This window comes from Besnoitia besnoiti, chromosome I (genome assembly GCF_002563875.1).
Source record: "Besnoitia besnoiti strain Bb-Ger1 chromosome I, whole genome shotgun sequence".
NCBI lineage: Eukaryota > Apicomplexa > Conoidasida > Eucoccidiorida > Sarcocystidae > Besnoitia > Besnoitia besnoiti.
In genome coordinates, this window is record NC_042356.1 from 6,837,150 (window position 1) to 6,864,816 (window position 27,667).

Below are 27,667 nucleotides of genomic sequence, written 5' to 3' on the forward strand. Positions count from 1 at the left end.
CATGAAACGGAGTCGTGGCTTTGCGGCTCGCGCGCACGGGGACTTTCACAAATGCCGAAGATGCCTCGCAGTCCACTGCGCACAGCAGTGACCACAGCGAGCTCTGCCAACTGCTCCGCTCCACGCAAACGTCGTTCCCGCTCGCCCTCTAGAGGTTTCTAGGAAAGCACTTGTGAGCTGCCATCGGACATTTACTGTCTGTGCATTCTCGCTACCGCAGCGTAGTTCTTCCCCCTTTGGTGTACGAGTGCAGTGCTGCGCCTATTTGTCTCGGCTCTTTCTTTGACCTCCGTTTTCTGGTTTCCCCCGCGGCGCCGTTTTCCGCCTGCAGGAGTTGTGCCTGCAGGCGACGTAGCCTCTAAAGAACGCCCGCCGGCTAGAGTTATATCCACTCAACGAGGCGGGCGGTGCCAGTGCTGGCATACTGCGCCGAGAGCTCTTACACGGTTTTCCGTAGGCGCGAGCTTTTCAATGTTCATAAAGGTAGAATTGTATGGACGCAGGAGAGCTCGTTTGATGCGCGCAGATCCCTGTTGCCCTCACCAAATGGTCTCAGGCGCGTTGCACAGGATGCATATATACAGACGGAGTTTTTTTCATAATATCTGTTGACAGCCAAGCTTCCGTCGTAGGTCGGCCTTGGATGGAGACGATTTAGTACAGGAATGTGAAACCGCGTGTCGGATTGCTTCTTCGACGCTCTCCCTGGTACCCCAAATTTCGTCACGGTGACGGCCGCCGAGCAGCAACGGCAGAGGTACATATGTTTCAAGCAAGTGTAAATGCATCTACGGCATGTACGTGTGTAGGCCTTTGTGTTTTTATATTCTCGTTGTAGTACGCACAGGCCTTTCCCCGCAAGGAAACTTAGTATATGCACGAAATGAAACCTGGCTGAAACGGTTAATTTTGGCCGTCACTCCCTCACTCAAAGTATCTATAGTTCTTTAGTTACTTACATGCTGACAAGCTCTATAATGCTAAGCAAATCTAAAGGTGGTTTAATAAGTCAAAGTTTAGCCGGGAAGCACTCATCTTAACAGCGAGAGAAAAAAATTACTACTCTTCGAAGCAAACATGATTGCCGTGATATTGAAATCCAACACTTTTAGCTGTTTTAAGCAGTTCAGTGGGGTGGTGGTGTACTGCATTCATAAAGAAAGGCGTGAAAAGCGTTCATCCAGTTACTGAACAGGTGCCAGGCCAACAAGAATCCGATCTGCGTATTCCGTACAGACTAACATCAAGAAGGTCTACAGTGGTATTAGCAGTATCTAGTGTTGATGTACAACAGACGCTCTCCTTGTTCCACTACTTAATGCTCATGGATTCAGTGTCCAGGACTACCTGGCGCTTAATAACGATTCCGTCTTCCAGCTTCCAAGCAAACATGATTACCATGATATTGAAATCCAACACTTTAGCTGTCTTAAGCGGTCCAGTGGGTCCATCTGTGCATCTAAGTTGAGACTATCGGTTATATATTTTAGACGCTAACTTCCCGGCTTAACATGATGGTCATGAAAAGCACAAGAGAACTTGGATCCGGTTAACAAAGACCTTCAAGATCTAAACCCTATCTTAGAAAGCGTGGGTGATGCAGGGGTACTGCCTGCTCGAGAAGGTGTTTTGCTTTAATCTCTATGTGACGCGCAAACCGACCCGTTCGCCAAGATCGTTGTGCAGAAAGTGACAATGATGAGGTAGAAGCTTTAAAACGTCGTTTTTTCATCGTCTGCGAGTACGAGAATGTCACGGCAGGAAAACCGCACCAACATTGCGCATCGCTGTTTGCAGTGTGCAGTTCTGCATCTTTGCTGACCACCCTTCCGTAAGACGTGGAAAATCGCGTACATTTAAGGATAGTGCCCGTCTTCTTTCGCTGCCTTCATAGAAGTATCTAGTTTATCGGACACATAGGCGTCACGTACTGGACGGCTCTGCGCCTCTCTGCTCAACAGCGACGAAATGCGGGTTTTCTCTCAAGGTGCGAAATCACAGCAGTTAAGACTAAGCTCGTCTCCGTTTCACAAGGTGAGAACAGCAGTATGGGCGCGTCATACACGGCCAGCCACTATGGCCACTGAAACGTATTGTCGAGGCCCTCTGAGAAAAGCGCTTCTGCTCAATGTGTAAAAGAGAAAAGAGTCAAAGCGTGAGCAGTTTCATGAGGGTCTCGGAGCATCTGGAACCAGAGAGAATATGGCTTTCGTGACCGCAGGCGCGTCGGCTCCAGTAATCTCTTTCACGAGAGCGCCGTCTTTGTAGAACAGAAACTTAGGGCGGGACGTTGCACTATGTTTGTTTAGCTCGGGAACCAGTGCCGCATCAGCTGTGAGAAGTTGGCATCGCTCCTCGAAGTCGTCAATCAACGGCGCTAGGCTGGCAAACGCAGGAAGCATGATTTTGCACGGGCCCCAGGGGGCTGTGAAAACGTCCACTACGAACAGTCGGGGTTCCTCTGGCGCGTAGACGAGAGACTTGAAGTGCTCTTCGTCCGTCACGGCCGTCTGAACAACTTTCGGCGCCGCCATCGTTGGCGTCTTACGTCCGGTGAGGGAAAGCAGAAACGCAACACAAATCGTGTGTGAAGCTGGTGATCAGGAGCAAGGGTAAATGTCCCACGCGTGCAGAAGACTCCTCCCACGCCGAGTGCACCACGATAAATTATACGGAACGGGACTTCTAGATTAGGCGCGTACGGAAACGAAGATACGAAAAGCTGATTGAGCGGAGTATTCAAGAAGATAGCGCTCGTTTGGCGTGGATGAAATCGCAAATGACATGAGCGCACATAAGCCATCGAGCTCGAGCCAGGGCCTGTTAGCGATGTGGGCGTCTGAGCGAAAAACGAGAGTAGGGATCCTTTGTTTCCCTCAGCTATCTTCCGGCGTCGACTTCTCCACGAAACGGTTGTCTCTTACCGAGGGTTTGAGCTACCGGCTTTGAGGGGAGCGCCGAAAGGTACGTTATCGAGACTGGCAATCTACTGAGAGTCTAAACACCTAGCGCATGAATTAAAAACGACAAGTGTGCTATACCCATCATCTCCAGAGAGAGTGGTAACTGAGAGGACATGCCACGAGCTGGTGGCATGAAAGACTCTTGTTTCAGTCACGCATGCGCAAAGCATCGGACCTGCGTCTCGGCTCGCGTTAGCGAGCCGCCTTCTCGCTCAAAATCACGATGCACATCAGCGTCGGATGCAGCCCCTGTCTTCTCTAAGGTCATGTATTTGAAGCACTGTTTGCGGCTGAGTACTGCGTGAATTCGGATCACTTCTCCGTCATCCTGCGTGGATGAAAGGCAGAGGCTGCTCCCCCAGAAGCTGATACGAGAAACGCATGCGAGTTTCAACTCGTGCCCGCATGTCTTACGATGTCAGCGGCGAAAATAGTGTCAACCAATAAAAACAACGTGCTCAAGGGTCTCCCTCTGCCGCTGCATCAAACAGTCCGGATCATTTTGAAGGCTCGAGATACTCGCATGAGCGAGAAGCGATGCTCATGCTCCTGCAGGGAAAAGTTGAGGCCATGATCGTTTGGATTCGTTTCAGTCAGTAACTAACGCTCATGGTCTTGCATCTTCTATTCGGGCATAGGCAAAGGTGCGAAGAGGAGACACAGATCTTAAGACTGGAAGAATATGGACACGGGATTGTCGCAGAACGACGAATTACAATTCTGAACAATCGGACAGACAGATAACCAGATCTGATTAGTGTAACTAGTACTTGTATGTTACTCGATTACGTGTAGGTCGGTATTTCTGCGTATACGCGAGGTAGCACGATTGATATGCAGAGATGCGAACACTTTCGTTTCTCACTACTTTGTATGTGAAGAAGCGTTGATGACGCTGCAAAATGCCGGTATACATAATCTCGGGCCGATGCAACTGTCCGAAGCTCGCTCACTGCGAGCTGGTGGCAAGTCGACTTTGCCTCCACTACCCGAACATTTTTGTTCAATTTGATGTTCGGGGTCCGGAAGAGTGCAAGAATCACTTTCAAAGAATTAAATCAGCTTTCGGATTCACGGGTAAGCCCTGCAGATGAGTTGCTCGAGGCCGCAGGCGTTTGAGAAGAAAACCGACGATTGCGGCAAGAATTTTGCTCGCACAGTTCCGCACGCCCGGGCCAAGATAACTCAGAGACAACCTTCTACTGGAACAAACTCTGGTGGCGCCTGGACCAAATGTAACTGCTGCTGTCTTCATGCAGCTGTGCATATACGTACGTGAGCATTCATTTTGCACCCTGATGTGCAGCTCAGTAGGCAAAGAGATTTTGCTGCGCGAAGGGTGCCGTATACTTCAATTATTGAAGAAATCATCGGTTTGGCCGACGGGCTTGAGTTAGCCGGCAAACGCTCCGGGCCGTCCGAAACGGAGAGCTACATAGCAGACATTTCCGTAACGCTAAAATAGCATCCCCATTTCACTCTTTCTGGCTGAAAAAGATTGAGACGCCTTCAAGAATGTATATGTGGACGTATGCTTCGTCCTGCATGGATGTTGATACACGGGTTTGGGAAATATCTCTACGAGTATGAATGTGAAGTTCTGTGACACTTATTCTCCGGTTGATCCTATATATATATATATATATATATATATATATACATATTCATCTTCTTAGCGTCGACGCCCTGGTGCAATTCTTTAGACCCTGTATAGATAAATATTTTCGCTTTAAGTTGAAGGAGCTCGCATGTTTTCGCTCCACCCATAATATGCGTTCAAGTGCACCGCCGTCGAGGAAGCTTTTGATGGTTTATGTCTGGCGCGTGTCTCTCTGGCTCAGAGTGGGATGGCGACGACGCATCTCCCGTGATTTTCACCCCCGAGGGACAGTTTATCGGAACGCACGTGGATTTCCTTTCTCTTGTGCAAACAAAATACAAGATGAAGGATCCATCGACATGTGAAATCGGCGATATCTCTGGAGGAAACGGGAGCGACTTCACCTCACTCCTCGCACAACTTGCGCAGCTGAATGAGAGGCAGTTCAGCAGAGAGCGGGAACTCCAAACGCACGGCCCTGGAATTTTAGCCGAGATCGAAAGTCGCCTCACCGAGTTGGAGCGTCACCAGTCCTCGGCACATCTGTCCGACGCCGCATGCGCCGGTGAACTTCCTCGCGACTCAGACTCGCACGAAGGTGACCAGCTTCGAATGGAAAGCCAGCCCCGCGAGTCCCCCAGAACGCAAGCGCAGAGGAGAGCACAAAACTCAGGGGTTCCTGCATGCTCGTCGTACTCTTTCCTGCCAGAAAGAAGGTTCCGCCGCATGTACCCCGACACCACAGTCACCAGCGCTATTCAGCGCGGCGTCCAGTGTGTGGTCTGGCGTTCGGCTTATCTTCGGAGAAGAAACGCAGTCAACATGTTCCTGAGGAGCCCGTTCCAGTTCATCTCTGAAGCGAGTCTGCTAGAGAAAATGCTTCCGAGACGGGGACTCGAGAAGCGATGGACTCATCACGTCCTCCTGGCTGAGACGCCGATCGTGCGCACACACTTCGTTGTCATTCCGAAGAAGTACATCGTGCCCGTCACCGACTCCAAGGCAGCCGAGTGCCTCAGAATGGAAAGATGCATGATTGTCTTATACGGTATGTTGGTTGGAGCGAGGAGAGACAGGCAAACGAACGACAAAGTGCTGCCAGAAAACCCGATCCTTTTTAGTGTGTTACCGGACCCGTATACAAGTGGAATTGTGGACGCCGTTACAGAGCCTCTATCCACTCGTTCACCGCATTGCCTTAGAACAGGGCCTAGTGCGGCAGCGTCCTGCAGAAAGACACTATCGCCGTTGCGCAGATAAGAAAACCAGCAACTGCACATGCGGACCTATGTGGGAGATAAGAAGCCGTGAGTAGATGCGTAAATCCATATGAAGGTACATCGGTTTGAGTCTGATACCGCTGTTTTTAGATGATGCTCAGAGGGCTGCGCTCGCGCCGCTCGTTGAGAAGCTTGCAGAAGATCTGGGAATGGCAGTGATCACTCAGCGTCCGCAGGCTTTCCGCGCCTCCAACAACGCGGTGGCCGTCGTGGAGGCAAAACCCGCCGACCTCGAAAGTAAAAGAGATGTTCGACTGTCTCTACGTCTGCGCGAACCGTTATAAATATTTGTATACGACTTCATACATATGCCTTCCATGTTTGTATACGAGGATTTCACCTCCTCTTGAAATATATACTTGCACTGTTTGTGCGGTCGTTATTTCATTGTCTAGGGGGTACTATCGTCCACGTTACATCTACCGCAGCGACTGCGGTATGTTCGCGAGTTTAAAAGACATGCCCCGCACATAAGACTGTCGAGGTGCCTTGTGTTTGGCTCGAGCAATGGGAAGCGTCGTGCTGCGACTTCCTCTTCGGTCACTAAATCTTGTGGGTTTTTTCTGGCCTTGGTTTGCAGGCGGAGACCGTCTGAAGCATATTCTTGCGCAGGTGGCCGCTTCGGGGTGCATATTCGATAATATTCCATCCTCAGTGGTAAATGAGCACAGCGTAAAGAATCATATATAAGTCTTTCGCATATGGGGAAACTCTCTTCGTCGCCAATCGAGCTTTGCTCCCACGCTCTAGCCTGGTGCCCCAGTTCGTGAAGCTCCCGCGACTGAAACCAGCGAATGAGGACTTACCCGTGGCGCAGCGGGTCACACACATTTATATTGTCAGCATTCTTTTCTTATATAGATAGTTGACTATATTTGCACCTTCCTGTCAACCGTGCGTGGTACGACAATGCTTGTTGGTAAGTCGATACGAGCACATCTCTCTGCCTACTTTTCCATCGATTTATATGCATACGCCTATGATATCCTTCGTCGTTACAGCTGTTCCATGCGTGCCTCCGTCTTTTCCCATGATTTTTGCAGAACCTAGGTGTCACATGTTTCCGACAGACCCTTCTGAGTTGTATTTCTTCACTCGCTGCCGTCATTCTTATGTCACCTATGACGTGTCTTCCTGTCAAACACATGACCGGCCTCCAGGAGTTATTTTCATCGGATCGGAGCAGAGTGGTGCCGTGCCTGGGTTTCCTTCCCTCCGCAGAAACACTGCCGCTCGCTGCTGGAGGTGGTTCGCGAGCCCCAGGCCTGTCTGACGCTGCGAAGGGACGCCGCAGAGGCTGCCGCCACCGCTCGATTCTCCTTTTTTTTCAGCTGTCCAACGCGCGTGTTCAATGTCGATGAAGACGATCCTGCGCAGGTGAGGCTTCCGTGAGGGGGCTGAGAAGTCGTCGGAAGTGGCTGACGAAGCGTTTTTGTCCCGTAGAGTAAATATCAATCAGAAGGGGCGTGTGTCACCCGTGCCTGGACACGTGCGCATACGGTTATGTGTATGACTTGCAAGCATCCTGGATTTGCGAAGCGTTAAATGTGTCTACGAGGGGGAAGCGATACGCTTGAGATGGGTGGAAGACGCTATGCAGATAAAGAAGCGCTGGCCATTTACACACACATGTATATGGGCGTTGTGTGTCCTGAATCCCTGCTACCTCACACATGCACGCTAAAAAGTCGATTCGGGGCTGTAGGCAAACTGTCGATAAGCCTGGTGCGCTCGTATACCACCCGAGCGCCTACATGAGCAGGTCGGTCACGACGGATTCTCGAGTATTTTTGAGTCTAGAAGTGAGTATCGAATCAACGATGGGATAAACGAAATACAAAATGTGATACTATGCCCCTATCGTGGCGTGCATGCCTCGGCGACACTGCACAGGCCCTGCATGCGTGTCACAGCCCAGATGCATGTAAACAACGGTCTGTGTGCTTTTTTGCTCACCCTCCCTCGTCTTTGTAGGCTCTGTCCAGCGCCTCGTTGTTCGCGAGAGATGCTTTCAGAGCAGGAAAGGGGGGAAAGTCGGCGAGCGTCGACCCGCCGCAGATGCCATTTCGGTTGTACAGACGCGTCGTCCGGGATGCGGCGCGAGGCCTCACACGAGAGGACTGGTAGGTGGTGGAAACGTGTCCAGGGCGGCTTGCTCATTTGTTTGCATTGAAACGCCTGCTGCATATGCACACCGCAGGCTGCCTTTTCGTGACACAGAAAAGCGCCCTCCTGTTGGTTATACTTACGCGCACATGTGCCAAGTTCCGCATCTATTTCACAGCTATGCTTGGGAATTACTGCAATGGGTGGATCGCCGCCGCACTTTAACCTGTGCTGTTGAAGGAAGTGCGCCGAGATCTAGGCATGTATTTGCATAGGTGTGTCCGCACGCGCACATCATATGAAACGGTGGCCTTCGGAGACGCCAAACTAGGTTATAGAGACGCAGTTTTGGCTGGATTGACTCGGTTGGCGCGCGGCGACAGGACCGCGGCGTGTGCCACAGACTCGGGTGTATGCCTTATCGCACTGAGGTTTGCGCGTTGCGTGCGGAAGATTGATTCTCAGGCATGTATTGAAAAATATTCTCCAGCGGCACGACTGCGCAGGCACGTTCCAGTTCCTTCCTGAACGTTGGGCAGATCATCGCCGGCCGATCGAGACTCACATTCAGGTGTGCACCCACCTGCCCTCTACGTTCCCACCGCACTCGATACGCCTGCGCATGCGAAACTCAAATGCGAATATATGTATATGTATGCGTATCTGAGTATGGTGACAGAACTATTTATGCGTGTTAACGTGTATATTTATAAGAAAGAGGGCAGAGACAGTGTTAATTTTGCTTATCCCGATATATATCTATGTATGAACACAGACACACAAATATATATACATGTATTTCAATACGATTATGCATGCTGGAGCTGTGAGAAAAGGTCGTTCCGTCAACGCTGCTTGCAGATGCTCCCCCTGCCTCTCTCGAGAGAAACTGCGCAAGTAGGAAACTCGAAGCTCCGCTTTCCGCTCGAGAGACAGATCGACGTTACTCTTGCGAAAAAGGAATGTGAGGCATGAAATCAAGATGTGCATGCGCACAGAACAGGGGCAGATGAGCGAACGGCGGGGACCGCGAAATTGGTAGCCGCACCTCCGCGTATCAACAGAAAATGAAACAGACACAAATGGCTTAACAACGAATAGTAGAAAAACGTAGAGACGCGGAAGGCAACGCACAGGCTAAGCAGTAAATATATTCATGGGCGAGCTTACGGAGAGGAAAGCACTCCGATGAGTAGAGAACGAAAAAACAGGTCGATGCGTAAAATTGTCGCCATTGACGTACCCTCAATTTTTGCAGGCACCTACAGTCACGCGTATGTGTGCAGAAACATGATAGAAGTGACAGGTTTTTGTGTGCTGCCGCGTGCAACTGACTGATTGACTGTCAGCGGCGGATTCTCAAAAACCATGAGATATCTCTGACGCACACATGTTGGCAAGAATGCCTGTGTCGCGTTTTCTTCTTTCAGCATTGATTCCAGATCTTGATTGCTTACATGCACTCATTCCCGTGAAACTCGAATCAGAAGACGCAGGGTTGTCGGTGGGCGAGGGTGCGAGATGTGCAAACGAATTTGAAATGGCTTTCGTGGAGGCACAGCAAGTAAGAAAGATCCTCCTATTCCACAGCATTTAGAGCCACTTCATCATCTTCACGTGAAGGCCCATGCACAGTATTTCACGCTTCTCCAAATAATAACCTAGCGGTACGTGTGTGTGTGCATACGTGTTTGAATTCACATGCCAAGATATGGAGGTACGTGCCTTGTATACAGAGATGCAAGAACGCATATATATATATATATGTATGGCATGCACAGACAGGTACCAAGTGAAGTGCGATACAGATATATATATTTATTTATTTATATGCCTTCGGCAGAACGCGTAGTGTTTCGTACATCAGGTCACTGCCGTGTTCGCCGATGTGTTTAGGGTTGCATGCTGTCGGTGTTTCTGCAACTGTTTGTTTCCCCTGTCGCGGTCTCAGGTCGTCCAATCTCGCTCTTCTCCGCGTCTCCAACTTAGTTTGACAGGGTTTTCACTCATTTTTACTCGCACTTTCCTTCTTTTGATTCCGCACAACACGCCACAGGTCGACGAACCGGCGAGGTGTGACCCACTGACTCACGGCATCTGGGCGAAGTGGCCCGTGCCCCACCCGATTGGGTTCTTGGGCGGGCCCATCATTTGCCCCAAATTTACCCACCAGTGGTCGGAGCACAACGACCGCCCCGCCGGGGAGCGCCCCATTGCCTACGCAGCTTCTGTAGACGTGGACCCCGATAAGCTAGAGTTTGCGGTCGCGCTGCAGAGCGAGACCGCAGATAACGCCAGACAGGAAAGCACACTGAGACCTCTGCAAGAGATCTGCATTCACGAGGAAGCGTACGCACGTCCCCTCGACATCTTGAAACTCTTCTGCCTCCGTCTGGGGTGAAACAAGAAATCCCCGCTCGAGGCGTCGCCGTTGTCAGGCCAGCATCGGCTAGATCCGTAGTAATCGGGCACAACCACACACGGCCGGTGAACAGACGATGGGCGCCGCCGCAAGTGTCTGCCGCTGCGTGCCTTGGACCGTGTCTCCAGGCTGCCCCGCTTCCGTGGATATCTACTCATGTCCGTTGTCTCGTCGCTTTCTGTCTGCTAATATCTACACGTGTGCGTTTTCTCGTATCTGGCGAACGCGACACACACACTCTACATGTATATAAATACATATATGCACATGCGTTACCCCGGAGTAACGCGCCTTCGGCGCAAAACCGTTCCCCGGAGAGGCACCCTCAACTGGCTATGCTATACTCGCTGCCAGCAATCCGCAGCAATGGCTGCGTATTAATTTGTGCATTTTATACAAAGAGAGGCACAGAACTGCGGACAAGATACAGCAGCAAAACTCTGAACGTGGACAGGTTATATTACGCTGGATGCCCTTTCGGCATGATTTTCTCTCACAGGACCCCCCCTTCCTCACAAAGGCTGTAACTACATAGATACATATATATATATATATATATGCCTGAAAATATAGAGTTGGGTGTGAGAAGGGGAAGATTTTACGGACGGCCGCATCGGCAAATCCTTTGTATCGACAGACGCAGGAATATCGGCAGCGGCAAATCGCCTTGTCAGCAAGTTACCGAAGGCTGAGCGCAGACTGACGGGCGATTCAGTGTTCTCAGCACGAGAAATGGCAGCCTTATCCAAGCGCGCTTTGTGCGTATGCGCGTATCTACACACACTGTGCATGTGCGGTGCATCTGCAGGAAACGGCCGGTATCTATAAATATGCACGTGTGAGTGCATATGCACAGGTACGCAAGCATATATATAGATACGTATCTGAATCCGCGAACAAATGCGCATGCATGCGCATGTGCAATTGCATACAGGATGGCATTGTCACAGTGCGGCACATCCTCAAGGCATGAACGCCTCAGACTCCGTTTCTCCAGCGGACAAAACGAAGAAAGGGGCGTGTGACAAAGCATGATCCCAGAGCACCACAGATATCCTGTTTCCTCCTTAGACTCGGCAAGTGCCTCGCACGACGGAAAACAAACATCCAAAACGAATCATACGGCTCTCGCACTGGTCTCACTCAGCAGCAAATATGCACATGTGAATACATATATATATATATATATATATATATATATATATATATATATATATATATATGCGCACATGTCCGGAGTCGCTCTGAAAGGGCCGCAGGAAGGCGCTCACTCCAGTGCATTTGCACCGGAAATAATTTCAACAAGCTCTGTGGTAATTTTCGCCTGTCGCGCGCGGTTGAAGCGAAGCGTCAAGGCAGAAATCATATCTCCGGCGTTCGTTGACGCGTTGTCCATGGCGCTCATGCGCGCGCTCTGAAGGCAAGCGACACACACCGCACTCGGGAGTTCCCTCGCGCTCGAAAAGTGCTCCAAACAAGCATTCGCCTACAGCTACGTGTGCGGCGCGCCTCACGCTCGCAGATCAAGAGCTACGCGAATTCACGCACATGAACTAGCGCACCTGCATGCGCCCGTCAAATGTCTCGTCAATGGAGGGAATCACACAAGCAGAGGCCTAAGGGCGCCGAACCCTCCACAGTCTTCCCTCTCCCTCCCCCCCTTCTCTCTCTCCCCCCCCCCCAACCCCCCCACCGCAGCCCACGCCTCAACAGCATCCCGGCCTTCTCATCTCTCCCAAAAAAGAGAGCGAACGCTCTGCATTGGGGCGACTCTGCATGCTCAGTCTCGCGTTTGATGGTCGCTTTCGAAAGGCGAGTTGGAGAGCCCGGCGAAGTCTCACCTGCTCAGAGGCGACGTTGTCTAGCATGCAGCCGAAGACGGTGGAGGCGTAGTAGAAGTCGTGAAGATCCTTCCAGACGTCCGCGCGCTCGGGCTCGAACTCGAAGGCGTTCAGTTGCTCCTTGGCGCTCTGCGTAGCCTGGATGGGCGTCAGTATGTTGAGCGTCAGCGTGTCGTAGGCCACCGCGGACTTAAAGTGATTGTAGACAACCATGAGCCGCGCCGGGTTGTCCTGCAGACACAACCAATTGAGAGGCAGATTGACAGGCAGATTGAGAGCCGGGGCAAAACTGCGAGTCGTGGCGAAGCGCAGACGTCCTCATGATCTGCCTTTACCGGCATCGAACCTCGAACCTACGCACGGGTTCTAAACTCCGCGCCAACATGAACAAAACACACATACGGAGTCATTCCTCGTCCCCCCCTCGTGGAGATGTCCGCCATATTAGCACCTGTACGTAAAAAAATTTACATGTAAATATATATGTGCAACCAGTCTATACAAATGTATATGTGCATTTAGGGATGGAGACATGCGCGTGTGTGTAGTAATACACATAAACAGATGGTGAACAACGGCCTCCACAGACGCGCAACGACCACGCCGAGGACGCACGAGTTCGTCTCACGACACAGCCCCGACTGCGCACGCTTCGGGTTCAGGGTTGACTACTGGTCGCACCTGCATGAGTCGCTCGGAGACAAGGCAGGCCTGAGTGAAGTTCCAGGGGAATCGCGTCACTTCCGTCATCATGCGGCGGAACCGGTCGCCAAACGTGCGCTGCAGCGCCGAGCGGATCTTGTCGCCGACGCCGTAGATCTGCACGGAGTTGCCCGAGAGTTCGTTCTCCTTGATGAGCGTGCGCACCTGCTTCGCCACGAAGGTGTTGACGCCGCCGCACAGACCCTTGTCTGAAAACAAAAGAAACGGCACATCCAAAATTTCCATTCTCCTGCTGCCTCTCTAACTAGACGCTGAACACTGGCGCATGCACAAGACGATTCAACAGCCCGCGCGAAGCAGAAAGGCATCTCGATTCTCGCAGAAACGAACTCGCCGCGCCCTCCCTCAAAAAAAAGCCGGCTGCGTGATCTCGATTTATATAAGCGACAACGACATCTGCGTCTACTGGAATTCATAAAATAGCGCTGAACTGCGGGTTAGTGTCAATGCCAACGGGACGAACGGAATAGTCAGGAAACTCTGCGCCACACGAGGCGCGCTCAGAGCGCACCCCTCTGGCCGCCGCCCTCGAACGCAGTCTGCCGGCTGCTTGCTCTGCGCGCTTACCGGAGGAGAGAGCGAGGATCGCCAAGTCGCCCTTCTCGTTCGAGTCGACTGGGATGCGCTGAATGAGTTTCTGAGAAAAAGTCAAGCCGCGAACACGTGCACAGCGATTCACGTCTGCAGCCCTCGAATCGGCCTCTGGCAGGTCCCGGGCATTAAACAGCTGAGGCGAAAGGGCACTAACTTCTACGGAAAAGGCCCATCCAACGCACACGCTTTCGCCTCGACGAGCGTCGCCGGCACCGCCCCACAAAGCCTCGCCCCCGCGGGCGCAGCGCCAGCCTCGGCGCAGGCCGCATGCACAGAAGGACAACACTCTTAGACCGCGCTGCAACTCATCGAGAAAAGAAATTGGAGTGCCGCGAAAACAGCCTCGAGCTAGCAGAGGAGAGCGCCGAGGGAGAAGGGCAAAGCGGAAGAAAAGGGAGAGAAAGAGTCCTTACGGAGATGGGTGTGGCAAAGGGCAGACCGTGCTCCAGGCGCCTCTGATCCATGCGAAGCTTCGAGGCGGCAACCATTTTCATGGCTTTCGTTATCTGAAGAAAAAAAAAGGCAAATGCCGAGGCGCATTGCGGGCGGAGATGAGGCAGACGGTGTAAAGACCCCCGCGCGCTCCTCAGCAGCGTCAGCAGAGTCACGCGCCTCTCGTCGACCTGCGTCGCGCCTCCAGGCGCCGAAGGATCAGCAGGCTCACGAAGCCCGCCCCCTCTAACCGCTCATCCAAAACAGAAGGGCTTGGCGAGTTCTCTAAATCCTAAACAAATAAGCATATAAATAGGCGCTTGCGTGTGCCTCATGGGTGAGAAATGTCACGTATTCGTATGGCGGTCAGCGGCGATACAGGAGTCTGTCGCGAGCTCGCCGCCCCGAAAGTTTTTTAGCGCGCGTTTTTCGCCGCTTGACGCACGCTGCTTACACGAATATATATATATATATACAGAATATATGTACGCACGATTATAGCAGTTGCGTATGCATTTTCTCATTCACCGCTCCTTTCTCTTCACAGATACAGGACCCTGACTAAAGCGCGGAGTCTGCGCCTAGATCTGCTTCCCGCCCGAGGTTACTGGCAGGTTCATTTATCCCATCTGTTTTCTGCTTTCCTCGCGCTCGACGGGCAGTTTCTTCCAGGGAAACGCGAGGCAACAAAACGGAGCTAATTACAGGGGAAAGCGTGCGAAAGGAGGTCTCACGCCTATCTTTGCAGAGGACACACAAAGCCACGCATCGTTAAAAAAAAAGGAAAAAACGCGCCAGAGAGAAGACAAGTAGAGGTCGGTGCGCAAGTGTGAAGACCTGGGAATAGAAAATGAAAGCAGAAATCACACGCCTGTCATCATCTCTCTTGTTTCCGGATTGTGATGCAGAGAAATTGTGAGAAAGCACGCATACAACTCCGGCTGCTTTTCGTCAGCGAAAGACGGAAAGCCGCTCGGGGGACGCCGCCTCGGTGGATGTCGATCTCCTCTGGAAGACGAAAACCAGGAGACAGCGAACGTGCTCTCCCGCATATTTACCTTTTGAATGGATTTGACGGACTTCATGCGAGCTGCGACGATCTTCAGATCGCCCGCTCCGAAGTTCCGCGTCTGCTGCTCGAGTGCGGAAGGAATGCCAAAGAGGGCTCCAGTGTTGGGGCGCCCCAGTGAGCGCAGGAAGTTTGAAGACGACAGCGAAGCCAGGCCTGCCATATTGACGGAACGCAACGAAGGGAAGAAGGGAGAAACCGCGGACGGGGAGCCGGACGCAAGGAGGAGCGCAGTACGAAAGGGGGGAACTAAGGAAACGCGGAGTACGCTATCGAAAAGCGACCCGCCACAGAAAAAGCGACGGAAAGGTGAGTTCGGGAAAGAGCGAGAAAAACGAGGAGAAAAACGGGCGGATAAGATATTGCGAGCGCACTAGGTGAACTCTCCTGAGAGGTAGTGCGCTTCCAAGTGGTGACTGTACGTAGAAAAGGCAGGAACGCGAGGGAAAGGGAAGTGGAGAAAGTGTGAACGAGGGGAGTTTTTTTGAATGGGGTCTTCTCGCGAGAAACCAGAAAACTCACAGGATGAGTCAAACTGTGCTCAACAGGTCGTCTGCTCTTCTCTGCGGTCCCTGGGCCCCCTGGAGCGAGAAAAAACGGTGAAAAGCGTCGAGGGAAAGTTCGAAACGAACGAGGAATCGTGGGGACGGGAGAGACATGTGAAATGAGCAGAAAAAAGGAGAGAACTGGGGAGAAAGGGGTGAGATTGCGACGGGTCATCTGCAATGTGCACGGCGCCCCCGAAAACAGCAGCGTATACACACCATTTTTTCGCCTCAAGCGCATGCGCGAGAAAAGGCGAGCGAGGCTGACGGCCGCTTCACCGGAAGAAGGCAAAGAGGTTCGTTCGAAAGCCAGGACCCTTAAGCACTGCCGGTTTTTCCGCGCACGAAGGAAACGGTTGAAGACGGAGAAGCGCCATCCTTTTCAGTGGAAAAAGAGGCGTGAAACCCTGCTATATTTCACGTGAGGCGACATCGTCCGTCCACGAAGGGAAGGACCTCGCGCGGTTGCATGCACAGGACAGACGCATCACTGACGGGTGTGGAGACGGGGCCGTGCCCCCTAGTGTTTCATCCGTTCTTCTCATTTTTGGCTTCCACGCAGGCCATGCATCCTTGGAGCCTAACAGTTGAAAGGGCGCACGCGTGGAATGCCTACCATTCAGCAGGGGAAATATTCCATTTGTACATGTCACGATAGTACTCAGCCCCAGAGACGCGCATATACACCGCGATCCACGGGTGGATGTTGTCAAAGGACACCAGGGCATTCAAGCCTCGCCACGCGTTCGACGGCCTCAAGCTGAAGGCCTCCGGGCTTCTAGATGAGACGCCAGCGGCTAACGCCTGCAGGGATGGGAAACCTGTGGAAAGGAATTCTGCCTAGAGATTCGTCGAATGCTGAATGTCTCCACAAACGCAGTTTAGAGGGATGTACAGTGATGTCGACACGCGTCACACGATTCGAGAGCGGCATAGTAGCCACACGTGGGTATGTTGAACAAGCGCTTGGTATTGTCTTCGTGTCATCGCTCTAAGAGAAGCGTGCTTTTGATGGAAAATGGTTCAGGAAAAACTAGTGGTCCAACTACACGGTCGGGGACAGCATTGGGCATACTTGGCGAGATACCATTTTCGGTTGCGGCAGGAGGAACCTTGAGCTAGCTGAAGGTTCCACGGGCCGGCGGATTGTCGCTGTCATTGGGGCATGAACTCTCAGGCGCACTACCGCCGTGCATGGAAGCTTCGTCACATTTCAGAAGTTTTCCAGAGAGAGCCGTGTGCGCTTGTGGTGGGTCTCCATAGAAGCAGCCTTGCTTTTAGTCTATCGCGTTTGGCAGCTTATCGCGGAAACTGCAGAAACGCACAACAATCACTGCAGAACGAGGTCGGTCGAGGATCGCGCACACGCAGGCAGACGTGAGCATGTGAATAAGCTGTACCGCAAGAAGAAAGGCTATCGTCCAGCTAGTGAATCGTGTCCACAGAATCCCTCCTTGAGAAAGTGGAGAATACCGATCAGAACAGTCGTCTGTGCGGTCTCAGCGAAAGAATAACGCTCGCAAAGATCTTTGCTTTCCTTCCACAGGTCATGAAGGACCCGACTCCTGTTCTGTCAGTGGTCGTCGGGCAGCCGAATGAAAGTAGGACCCGTATTGGAGAGGCAAGCGTGAAACCTCAAGAACTAGGGCGTCAGGGTTACAGGCGGAAATGCCAAACCAGGGGTAGCGCTCAGCTCATTGACTGCCCTCGCTGCAATATGAAGGGCGCTGTTTCACCATTCATCGTCTGCAAATCGAGGACGTGCACAGAATTTCGGGAAGAGGTTCTACGTATTCGAAGCTAGCTTAAAATGACTTTCCGCGACGGGGAGGATAGGAGTCTGGCTTGGAGCTGCGTTGCCACGGCACCGCGAACAGAGGTGCTGTAATGGGCGTGCTGCCATATTTTAAGATGCTACGCGCTTCAACAAAAAAACTCGCTCGTTGCAAGGCACTTTCCATATTTGAACTAATAGTCACGCAGCCTCGTGAGAAGCAATGCACTCCAAATTAGCTGCTGGCACGGCGAACAAATGCTGCAATTACTAGTCTGCTAGTGGGCACATTAACTAGAAGGATGTTCGTCCGTATTTAGAACACTAGTTATTCCCGTTCCTCGAGCGAGGTACTATTTGGCTTGAAGCGACCCCACGAAGCGGAACGGGGTACATCGGTTTTTGAGTACCCGCTGTTCTACGTGCGGACACGCATAGGGTCTTGCCGGTAGGGGGGGTCGGCGTCGAGGGGAGTTTCCATTTTGCATCCGTTTGCTTCAGTTCCTCGGCATGCAGGTTTCTTGCTTTTCCTGGTCTCGCTGAACTGCGAAAGCTCATACCGGCTCTTTGACTCAACAAAAACTTCGCTAGCTGGCGGTGGGCAAGACTGAGATCGTGAGTTTCGAAACGGTGAATCTCCCTACAGCTGTCACCTGTCTCGGTCAACATTATGGGGCGCGTAGCAGACCGCAAAGCCATCGGGCGACTTTTTCAACTATCTGCTCAAGTTAGAAATGGAGCTGAAGACTCCAGTTCTCGCCAAAAGGTATCCGGCGATAAACTGGAGTGCGAGCAGTGCGCGGTGAGGTCCCGATCTGGTCAGGCGGAACCCCCTCGGCAACGAAGAAACAAAGGTAACATAGAACATCAAGGAGCATTGCCGGAGGTGGAGCCGCGGGATATATTTTGTAGATAGGCATCATCCCGATCATGCATACGTCCTGCGTATTGTTCGTTCTGAAAAAAGGTGGGGGCGTTTTGCTGTAGTGGGCTCAGTTATCTCTCACGGTCAAGCACAGCACACAGCAATTATGCACAGGGCACCCTGGAGCCTTGAGCGCCAGGATTGTCTGAAGCCCCGTAAATTACGGCGTGTCGCAAGCGCTCCGCATATTACGGTATCTATACGCGAACATGCAACTGATGGCACTTCTCCCTACATGTCCAGTCGCCTGAGCATGATCTTTTCCTCGCCAGCTTGCTTCAGGAGGAGAGAGACTGTGACGCTTTCCAAAGACTGAGCAACATCTGTTGCAGGGTTGCGTCTTGTTCTGTGTGTAAAATGTGGTTCAGGCGGAGGGCCGGTGTACGCACTTGACTTTCTAGACTTTCATAGTCTACTGACGCCGGGCGAAGGGGCATTCAGGAAGAGCATTGAAGACATCATGAATCGCTTTGTAAAGCCTGCAGTTTTGCCGCTCTACGAATCAGCAACGTTCGACAACAGTCTGGTTGACGTTTGCAAGAAATTCGGTCCTGCAGGTCTTCAAATAAAAGGCTACGGTGAGGCCTGCGATTTTGAGATAGTAAACAAGCAGTTTCTTCCCGTGCTTCGGCCTTCGTGCGGCTGTGCGCGACAGCCTGGAGGGGTGGATTCTTAGAGCGGCGGGCACATGCAGATAAGTGGAAGGTACCTGGCACATTTATTGCAGAAGGGATAAGGAGACACGGAGGGAGCAGAACAACGGTGATGTAAGCACGCAAGCAAAGGGGGGAAGCAAGCGTTCGCAAGGGCCTCGTTGTTGTTCTGTCATGCTTGTAGGCTGCCCTGGCCTCACGCACTCGGAAGCGATTCTAATGGCCATTGAAATGGCGCGAGTAGACGCTTCATTCGCCACTTTTTACCTTGTGCACTGCGGCCTGGCGATGCAGTCCATCGCTGTTGCGGGGAGTGACGAACAGAAGGCCTTCTGGCTCCCGCAGGTACACAACAGGAGCAGTGAACGGGGGCGGCTTCCGATAGCGGAAAGGGCTTCCTCATGCCTTGTAAAATCGTTTAATCTCACGGGTGTGTCACGACTTCATTCGAGCTGAGCTTATCTCCCGCGATAGTTCCAGAATAAGGGGCACTGTCTGTAGTTCTTGATGAGCGACAGACTTCAGCGTGACGATTATACGTCTTTTCGTCCGGTACCGTCTCGTTTCACTTATATATTGCGGTCAAAATGGAAATATGTTTTTGCGCTTTGACGTGGGCGTGACTCTGCGCAATCGACGCCCGGCTCCGGAGGCACCGGCGCCCTCCGACTCGGCTTGCGATTTCTTGAACCAGACTCGTTAGGTATGAAACATGTACTTCGCTCACGCTACAAATGAGGGTGTGCAGAATGCGAAGGGTAAGCGGACGCGAAACAGGGGTTGTGGCAGTCTGTTGCGTCTATCTACGCAGATGTCGCGTCTCGAGTGCATTGGAAGCTTCGGGCTTACGGAGCCCGAGCACGGGAGCGACGCCACAGGGCTCAAGACTTCGGCGAAGAAAGTAGAAGGAGGATGGCTCCTCAACGGGCAGAAACGGTGGATCGGGAACGCGACGTTTTCAGATATCGTCATCGTGTGGGCGCGCGACGTCGACACTGGCAAAATTCGCGCGTTCATCGTGGTACGTCACCGAGAGCGAGATGTGCGGATATCCTGTTGGAATCGGATACTTGGTATATGCTCTTTTTCAGGCGAAGAGCCGATTGGTCTGTTGTTTTCCAGCAGGCTCCCCTCATGCGGCCATTTTCCTCTGTGGTACCTGGACATCTCTGCACACACACACCCGGTGATCTTTCAACTTGGCGTATCGCCGTATGCTGTACCGCTTGCATGTTTGCCTGTGCCCTTCCTCTGCGTGCTGATGTTGTTTCTAACCTCTTAAGCTTGCCAGCACCGCCTGAAACTTGATACTTCGTTCTCAAGTTCCCCGGCCGTGTGGGCATCGCTGGTTGCCTTCGCAGGAAAAGCACTTTGTTGGATACTCGGCGACGAAGATCGAAAACAAGGTGTCGCTGCGTATTGTGCAGAACGCGGACATAGTCCTCGAAGACTGTTTCGTACCGGATTCGCACAGGCTCGAAAAAGAGGGATTTGGAGGGGCAACAGCGCAGGTGTTGGAGTCCTCACGCGCTGTTGTCGCCGCAGAATGTGCCGGTGTTCTCTTGGGTACGTTTGAGAGTTTTTTGTGCACGTACACGCATTTGCGCGTGCTCTACACATGGCTTGGGGACGCTTGCCTGTCTTTTGAATCAAATATGGTTCTCTATGCCCCTTGCCACATAGGGTACTAGAGATCCGCTTGGCTAGGCTCCTTCCCAGAGTATTCGACCTCGTGTTGACTGCGTCTTTTTCCTGCGCTGTGATCAAAATAGGAGCTTACGACAACGCGTTGAAGTACTGCACCGAGAGAAGGCAATTTCGCAGAGAACTGGCGAGTTTCCAGCTCGTGCAAGAGAGGCTGATGCGTGTGCTAGGCATGCTTCAGGTACGCGTCTTGCTGGACAAGAACCCTTTCTGCCACATATCCATCCACGCTTCTGTCTGATTTTTGCTCTTCGGCCTGATCGCGTTAGCGAGAGCCATTGGTAGTAATGTGGCCCGGAGAGGCGATGTGTTGCATCAGCGTATGCAGAAACGCCCGTGAAGAGCGAAACAGTTCGTGTAGACGCATGGGGGGACCAATGGTTTATTGGCGGCCTGATTCCTCCTTTTTATGGCAGGCTTCGCTGCTACTAGTGCTGCGTCTGGGGCGGTTGATGGATGAAGGCAAACCGAACATGATGGCGCATATTGCGCTGGCCAAAGCAACGTGCAGCCGTATGGCGCGCGAGGGTATTTCTTTGTGTCGAGAAGTTCTAGGAGGCAACGGGATTGTTACTGACTTCGGCGTTGCAAAGTTCCATGCGGACGTTGAAGTAAGCCCCCGCTCGTTGCAGGGAATACGGAGACCACAGTATAAGCGAGTGAGATGCCTGTGCCCTCGCTTTCGTCCGGCGTGTCCATACGTGTCGGGGTGCAATGCTGAAGCGAAAACGAAGATGCCAGTGTGATATCGTTTCGTCGCCGTTACCAGCAAAAAGAGCTTACGGCTTCGTGGCCCGATTTTCTAACGGTGGATAAACGCGTGTCTGAGGTCGGCGTGCGCGCATCCGTGTGCAGCCGTTTGCACCGAAATGTGCAGCTGTGCGGTTGACGCAGAAGCATGCGACAAATGAAGAGTGAAATTGAAGGCCGCGAGCGCACCACTCGGTCTGTGGTGTATTCACTTATTCTATCTCTGCAGGCTCTCTACACTTACGAAGGGACATACGACATCAACATGCTTATCGCGGGGCGCGCCGTAACTGGCAGAAGCGCGTTCACATGAGCGACATCTACGTGGTTTTTCTCCGATGCATTTTGGCGGGGCAACAACCACGAGGTCATCTGGCGCAAGCTCACCAAGCTGTTTCACTTGCTCGGAAGGACATGTACGTTTTAAAGGACGCAGACGTGGACTCTGAGCACCTGCGCAAACGTACACAGGCTTAATTTGAACCCGCCGCGGGCGCATTAACGGTTTCCTAGTGGGTTGCGTCAGTGAATGCCCGCCGACGCAGAAAGCGCAGTTCGAGGGATTCTCACAGTTGTCGCCGCGAGATACTACTAAACTCTTGCCATGTCATACATACACAATACAAATACACGCATCACTATACAGGTTATGAATCTAGAGTCTTAAAACTGCGGCACCGCGACCCCTTGGTCACAGTGGTGCGTGCTGATGTCTCAAGTTATTTTTTCGAGAAGAGGAGCTCTCTTGCAGAGCAATCCTGCAGGCGACTGAATGCTTCAGGAGTGTGCATGCTATTTTCACGTAAGGGTTTAGTCTTGCAAGCCAGCTTCACCTTTTTCCTAAGGCACAGTTCTCCTAGACGATTTGAGCCTATTGTCCTCGGTTGGTTCATCAGCCTGCTCGAAACTCCAGCTAGTTTTTTGCGCACGAAAAATGCTGTTCGGCGCGGGGGGGGAATCCGAGTGCCGTCGCTTGTAAATATGTTTCGTTCCCGAGAGTTTTTCCTTTGTTCGAACACGGCTCGAGCCGGCAGGCTCGACGTCAGAACTGGCATAAGGCACAAAAGTGTTTCAAATCCAAACATCAGCGTGAGACAAAATAGAAGTGCGCACGAGCAAGTTGCTGGGTATCACAAGGTGTGTGCGTGCACCAGAGATTTGTTGCCCCCTCTTCCCTCCCAAAAAGGGTAGTTTATCGAAACCTTAAATATCGCACTTCAGTGCATCGGGAACAGAGAATTTTTGTTCCTTCTGTTCTGGTGCGTCCGCCTGCCGTCACGAGCGATATCACCGACACGCCCCCTGAGGGGCGTGCGTTTCACTAAGACCAGACCAAGTGCCGCACAGGTCTTCTTCTGGCGGCTCTCCGCCGTCGCCGCTTCACACAGAGAGATCACCGACCTGTCACGCGTTCGCATTCCCCGGCGTGGATTTATCGGCATGGCTGCTTTCCCTAAAGACAAACGCCCTCGCGCTCTTTGAAAATGTGTACAAGTACACATATTCGGGAGCGCTAGCACGTGTAGCCTCAGAGTGTTTGCACATACGCACGCATTTATGTATCTTTGCGTGGACGCAGTACCTCGACGTGCGATACCGAACCACCGCGACCCCGATGCCCCGTGGATGATGCAGCAGAAAAGCGGGACGACGGCAGGAATTCAGCTGAGGTCACGGTGCACATGTTCATATAGGAGAACTTCTCCCCAAACTGCGCTCCTACAGGCCACCACAGATGCCGCCTCGTGGTGCTCCACGACGCGCGGCCTGCGAAGATTTGGTTCTTGCCGCAGCTTGTCATTCGCATTACACAGTATCAGGCAAGACTTCCACTTTTTGTTAAGATCAAGCACGACCCTGAGGCCTCCGGGACTGAAGGACAGGTGGTAGTGCCACCACGATCTCGGGTAGATCTGCTTGGCAACTCTAGGACTGTCTCCTGGGAGACATCACCCTGCCAGCCTGGGCACATTTATGCATCACATTCTGTGGTTTGCGATTTTCTTCTGGTGCTTTAGCCGTAGCGGAAGACGGCCGCGCTCCATGTGAGGCCTGCCCCGAAACCGGCAGTGACCACGACGTCTCCGGGTTTGACTTTCCCTTCTTTAACCTGAACACAGACGGGAAGCCCAGTAATTGCTGTTTACAGCCGCAAATTCGCTAGCTCGACCTCTCAGTCACGGCCGGTCTGCGCGCCGAGAGACTAGTTCTCGCATAATTCTTTATGGCATAGCACTCTGTCACCGTCGCACACCGAGCACGAACGAACCCAAGCTGAAAACTGCGGTTGCTGACCCGCTGCAATGTAGCAACGATGCGTGCCCCGAGCCGCTTCACGAGCCACATGCCGCGAAGAGCGGGTACTCGACTCACCGCTTCGTCCAGGCACAGGGGAATAGAGGCCGCAGAGGTGTTGCCGTATTTGTCCAAGTTGCAAAGCACCTGAGAAGCAAAATTTCCGTACAGAGCGCCGGCTTTGGCCTGGACGGTCGTGGAACCGCACTCTTCGCAGACGCATCGCGGCAGATACTCTGAGGCTTTCTTCCTGACGATTGCTCGGGAGTTTTCTCTTGGAAACCGCCGAGTGCGGCTTTGCTCCCTCCTACGACGCTGGACAGCTCGCACCTAGTTCCAAATTCCTGGCGGTCGCATGCCACCCAACAAAACGAGGGCTCCAGGTGACGCGGGACCCGCGAAACCAGCTTGTGACGAAGCCTCGACTTTGCTGTGGGCGCAGAAATCGTGCATCCGTTGGAAGCACAGAGTTACCCTGTTCATGTGGGCCTTACCTTGCTCAGCGGCATCTGCAGGCGTTCGGCAACGGCGTCCATGATGCGTTTGTTGGCCTGGTGGAGCAGGAGCCAGTCAACATCGCTCATCTGCAACCCTGCGGCGGCGACCACGGACTCAATCGCCGGCGGCACCTTGCGAGAGACAAACTTGAAAACTTCGCGGCCGTTCATGGACAGAGGGGCATATCCCCCCTGCTTCACACGAAGCGCGGGCTGCAGAAGACACGCAAAAACGACGAAATGACGATATCGCCTGTGGCGTTCACGCAAGCAAAGTGCGGCGAACGACGCCCGCAGTGTCGACACACGTAGACGCAAACACACCGTGCGATGCGACTCCGAGTCCGCCGAAACGCAGAACTCGCCATGTGCTGCAGCCCGCGGAGGAGGAAAGACATACGACGAAGCACAGGCACCCGTACAAAGGGAACTTCCGCGGCTTCGCTCTTCGTATGCGCCGCTGCTCACGGCAGCCGTCTTATGACTTCTTTGTCACGCTATCGCCCTACGTCTTTGCCGCACGTCGTCAAGCTCTGGGCAGCTCCAGCAGCTATTCAGGAGTAAAGACTTCTTTTTGTCCCTTTGTCTCCCGTCCACTACGCCTTTTTCCAAGAGGCGCCCCGTACGCTACGACAGAGCGCCACTCTCACTGTTGACACGACACTAGATTCTATATTCTGTGTAAGGGGGCGCGCTACTCAGTCCAGATGGAGGCACCCATCAGCTCTGTGGGTTCTCACACCCTGTGTCTGTCTTTGTCTCAGCGGCGTCCACACACCTTTCCTGCCGAGCGTTTGAGCTCGCACTCTGCGCCCTTGAAGGGGAGCATCAGCTGATGGGCTTGGAGCCCGTCGCTGCTCAGCGCGTAGGACAAGAGCCCGCGCCTGAGTTGGGTTTTTTCTGCTTTCTCAGAGTCCACGGACGGCCTCGACTCGTCTGGGCGCTCGAGCACAACCGCGCCGGCGCCGTCGCCAAACAAAACGCACGTGTTCCTGTCGCTCCAGTCGACCCACCGCGTCAGGGCATCGGCCCCCACCAAGAGAATGCGCTTGTAGGGGCAGCACGGGCTTGTCAAAAAGGCATTCGCTGAAGACAAAAAACGAGCAAACAGCCGGACAGACAGCGCGTTTAGAAGATGCGATACCACCGTTCGCTGCAGAGACGAAAGAAAACCAAAGGGCGACGGTAAAAACGTGAAAAAACGTTACTGGCCCGAGAAGAATGGGACGTACCGACACCATGCAGACAGAAAAGAGAGCACCCCAAGCAGTTCCACTCTGTATGTCGCATCGAATCTCACAGAGATGTGCACCACGGTCTGAAGAGAAAGGCAGTCCTGTCGTCCCATCGCGGGAGGAGTTGTGCTTGGCTTCTTACCGCTCAGAAGTCCAACAAGGAAGCCCGAGCACGCCGCGGTTAGATCGAACCCAGCCGGTCCCAGCGCTGCTTCTTTTTCTCCGGCGCTTCCCGCTTCCGCTTGTTCAGTCTGCATGATTCCGGCGGCAATAGATGTCGCGTCTCCAAAGAGGTCGTCTGGCGACGAGGAGGCATGGAGCACCAAATCGATGTCTCTCGCCTTGACATTGGCGCTCTCCAAGGCTCTTCTGGCGGCAGTTAAGGCGAGTGGACGAAGACTCTCCGACGCCGCGAGCACACGCCGCGAGCGGATCCCTGTACGGGTCCTCACCCACTAAAAAACAAACAGCCAGAAGAAAAACGCTATTTTTCACTGCAGATCGAAGGTGGATAGTGCTGTGGTTACTGTACTCCGTCGGTCGACCTAAAAGGTCCGCTTTACCTGCACCGAGTCAAAAAAGGTTGTTCTATGTATACATGGCTAAGTGGACTCGAAGTCCCTTTGGTGGTATTCGTCCTTTGCGCACAGACTGCCATTCCTGACTCTCCACTGGCAAGTGTGCGCACGGGCCTCGACTCCGGAATCGATCTGTTGAGCGAAAGGTCACTTCTTGCGAGTCCGTGCCTCGGACACACGCATCTGCCCGCCACATCCGCTGTCAGTGTTTTCTCAGCGCCTTCCATGCTCTCGAGTCCCAGAGCCTGGAGACGCTCCAACGCGATGTCGGTCCGCACCCGCGCGTACGGACGCGCGCCGCCTCTCTGTGCCTGGAGCGCCAGCGGTGCCTGCTGAGGCGTCTGTCGGGGTCTCCGGCAACGCCGCCTCTGCAGTCTCCCGTTCCTCTGTTGCACGCTTTGCCGAGTCTCTCTTGGTGTCTGTTTACCTCGTCGGAAGTGGCGACGATCGCTGCCATGTCGTCGTTCGTCATTTCGCCAGCCGGCGTCGCGCTGCCCACGCCGACGATTCTGCAGCCTGTCAGCCCGCACGAGACGGCGCCGGGAGACCTCTCTTTCTCGGCGGCGGCGAGACCACCGCGAAGTGCAAAGTCGTGTCGTCCTGCGCTCGCTCGCCCAAGGAGCGGTTTTTTCTGCACAGGCGAAGCGAGAACGGAGGGCGAGGCGAACCCCGCGCCGGCGCCGCGTCGCGCCAACCAGTGCGCGCAGCGCGAGGCTGTGCCCACCCGCCTAGAGGAGGACAAGAAAGAAGAGTTAAGCGCGGAGGCGCTCGCCGCGCCTCCGCGCTCGGAGGAGGTGAAGGCCCCAAGGGCGGTTGCCGCCGCCTCGGCGGCACATCGGGTGTCTGTAGTCTGCGTGCTCGGAGGGGGTGCGCTGTCGAGAGCGGCAAGCGACACCTGGAAGAGCAGGGGCTTGAGTCTGGAACAGCTGACAGTGCTTAAAGTCCGGACTGAGTTGGGCGAAAGAATGGAGCCATGCAACTCGTCGGGGGCGCTCACCTCGCCTGCGCGCGCCGGCGACACACGGGGTGCCTCCAGCGGGCGAGATGAAGCGAGCCGAGGAGTCGCCTTCAGGGAGGCGACGACCCGAGGCTCGCAGAGGGTCACAAGACAGAGAGGGAAGGCAATCAGGAAAAGAAGCGAAGACAGAGAGAAGGATCTGCGGGATATCTCTACACAGTGCGCCAAGAGGCGTCCGCGCGAACCCGAGGCCAGCGGGTTAGTGCGGCGCGCAAAGAGCAAGTCATCCCCTGCGTGTTGAAAAGGCCTCTCCCCGAGTTCGAAGGAATGCGGGGGGAGGTGAGAGGCAGGGCATTGCCTCGCAGCGATGCGAGCTCCCATGGTGATGGAGGCGGGTCCGCGGGAGAGGCATCGACGGCTGAGCAACTGCGAAGGGCTTCACGTTCCCCCCTGTCCCCCAACAAGGTCGGATGCAAAAGTTGGAACGAAGGGCGTGACGCTAAAAACCTATAAATCTGGAGAGAAAGCCACGGGAGATAGTCAGCGCGGAGGGGCACGTCCGTGCAGGCCAGACCCCGGCGCAGGGACCCGCGCAAAGCGAGACGCGGGAGAGGGCAGAAGCAATTCCTTCTACCTCAGCTTCATCGAGGCGTCATGCCACCACGCCTTGCTCCAGACTCTCGGGATATCAGGGAGGCAGCTGGAAAAACGCCGCACCTTCAT

The 27,667-nt window shown here is 53.5% G+C and overlaps 5 protein-coding genes across 5 annotated transcripts; 2 read left to right on the plus strand and 3 right to left on the minus strand.

Annotated features, from left to right (window-relative positions):
* Positions 1-2,165: 2,165 nt before the first annotated feature.
* Positions 2,166-2,534, minus strand: BESB_009620 (uncharacterized protein; the record flags this gene model as incomplete). Its single annotated transcript, XM_029359716.1, has 1 exon — positions 2,166-2,534. One exon carries the CDS (start codon positions 2,532-2,534, stop codon positions 2,166-2,168), a length of 369 nt encoding a protein of 122 aa, XP_029222629.1.
* A 1,331-nt stretch (positions 2,535-3,865) lies between these two features.
* On the plus strand, positions 3,866-10,350 carry BESB_009630 (uncharacterized protein; the record flags this gene model as incomplete). The annotated part of the gene is made up of 10 exons (XM_029359717.1): positions 3,866-4,040; positions 4,805-5,611; positions 5,934-6,080; positions 6,424-6,500; positions 7,065-7,220; positions 7,818-7,966; positions 8,415-8,520; positions 8,811-8,913; positions 9,380-9,513; positions 9,901-10,350. 10 exons carry the CDS (start codon positions 3,866-3,868, stop codon positions 10,348-10,350), a joined length of 2,304 nt encoding a protein of 767 aa, XP_029222630.1.
* A 1,288-nt stretch (positions 10,351-11,638) lies between these two features.
* On the minus strand, positions 11,639-15,193 carry BESB_009640 (ATP synthase F1 gamma subunit; the record flags this gene model as incomplete). Its single annotated transcript, XM_029359718.1, has 6 exons — positions 11,639-11,785; positions 12,213-12,443; positions 12,894-13,123; positions 13,503-13,572; positions 13,943-14,035; positions 15,020-15,193. 6 exons carry the CDS (start codon positions 15,191-15,193, stop codon positions 11,639-11,641), a joined length of 945 nt encoding a protein of 314 aa, XP_029222631.1.
* Positions 15,194-18,019: 2,826 nt separating this feature from the next.
* Positions 18,020-21,694, plus strand: BESB_009650 (acyl-CoA dehydrogenase domain-containing protein; the record flags this gene model as incomplete). The annotated part of the gene is made up of 8 exons (XM_029359719.1): positions 18,020-18,167; positions 18,643-18,852; positions 19,112-19,272; positions 19,739-19,948; positions 20,289-20,493; positions 20,700-20,812; positions 21,048-21,242; positions 21,611-21,694. 8 exons carry the CDS (start codon positions 18,020-18,022, stop codon positions 21,692-21,694), a joined length of 1,326 nt encoding a protein of 441 aa, XP_029222632.1.
* Positions 21,695-23,395: 1,701 nt separating this feature from the next.
* BESB_009660 (putative beta-ketoacyl-acyl carrier protein synthase III) lies at positions 23,396-27,325 on the minus strand (the record flags this gene model as incomplete). The annotated part of the gene is made up of 6 exons (XM_029359720.1): positions 23,396-23,491; positions 23,755-23,823; positions 24,171-24,386; positions 24,952-25,259; positions 25,551-25,863; positions 26,414-27,325. The coding sequence occupies 6 exons, from the start codon at positions 27,323-27,325 to the stop codon at positions 23,396-23,398; spliced, it is 1,914 nt and encodes a 637-aa protein (XP_029222633.1).
* Positions 27,326-27,667: the final 342 nt, after the last annotated feature.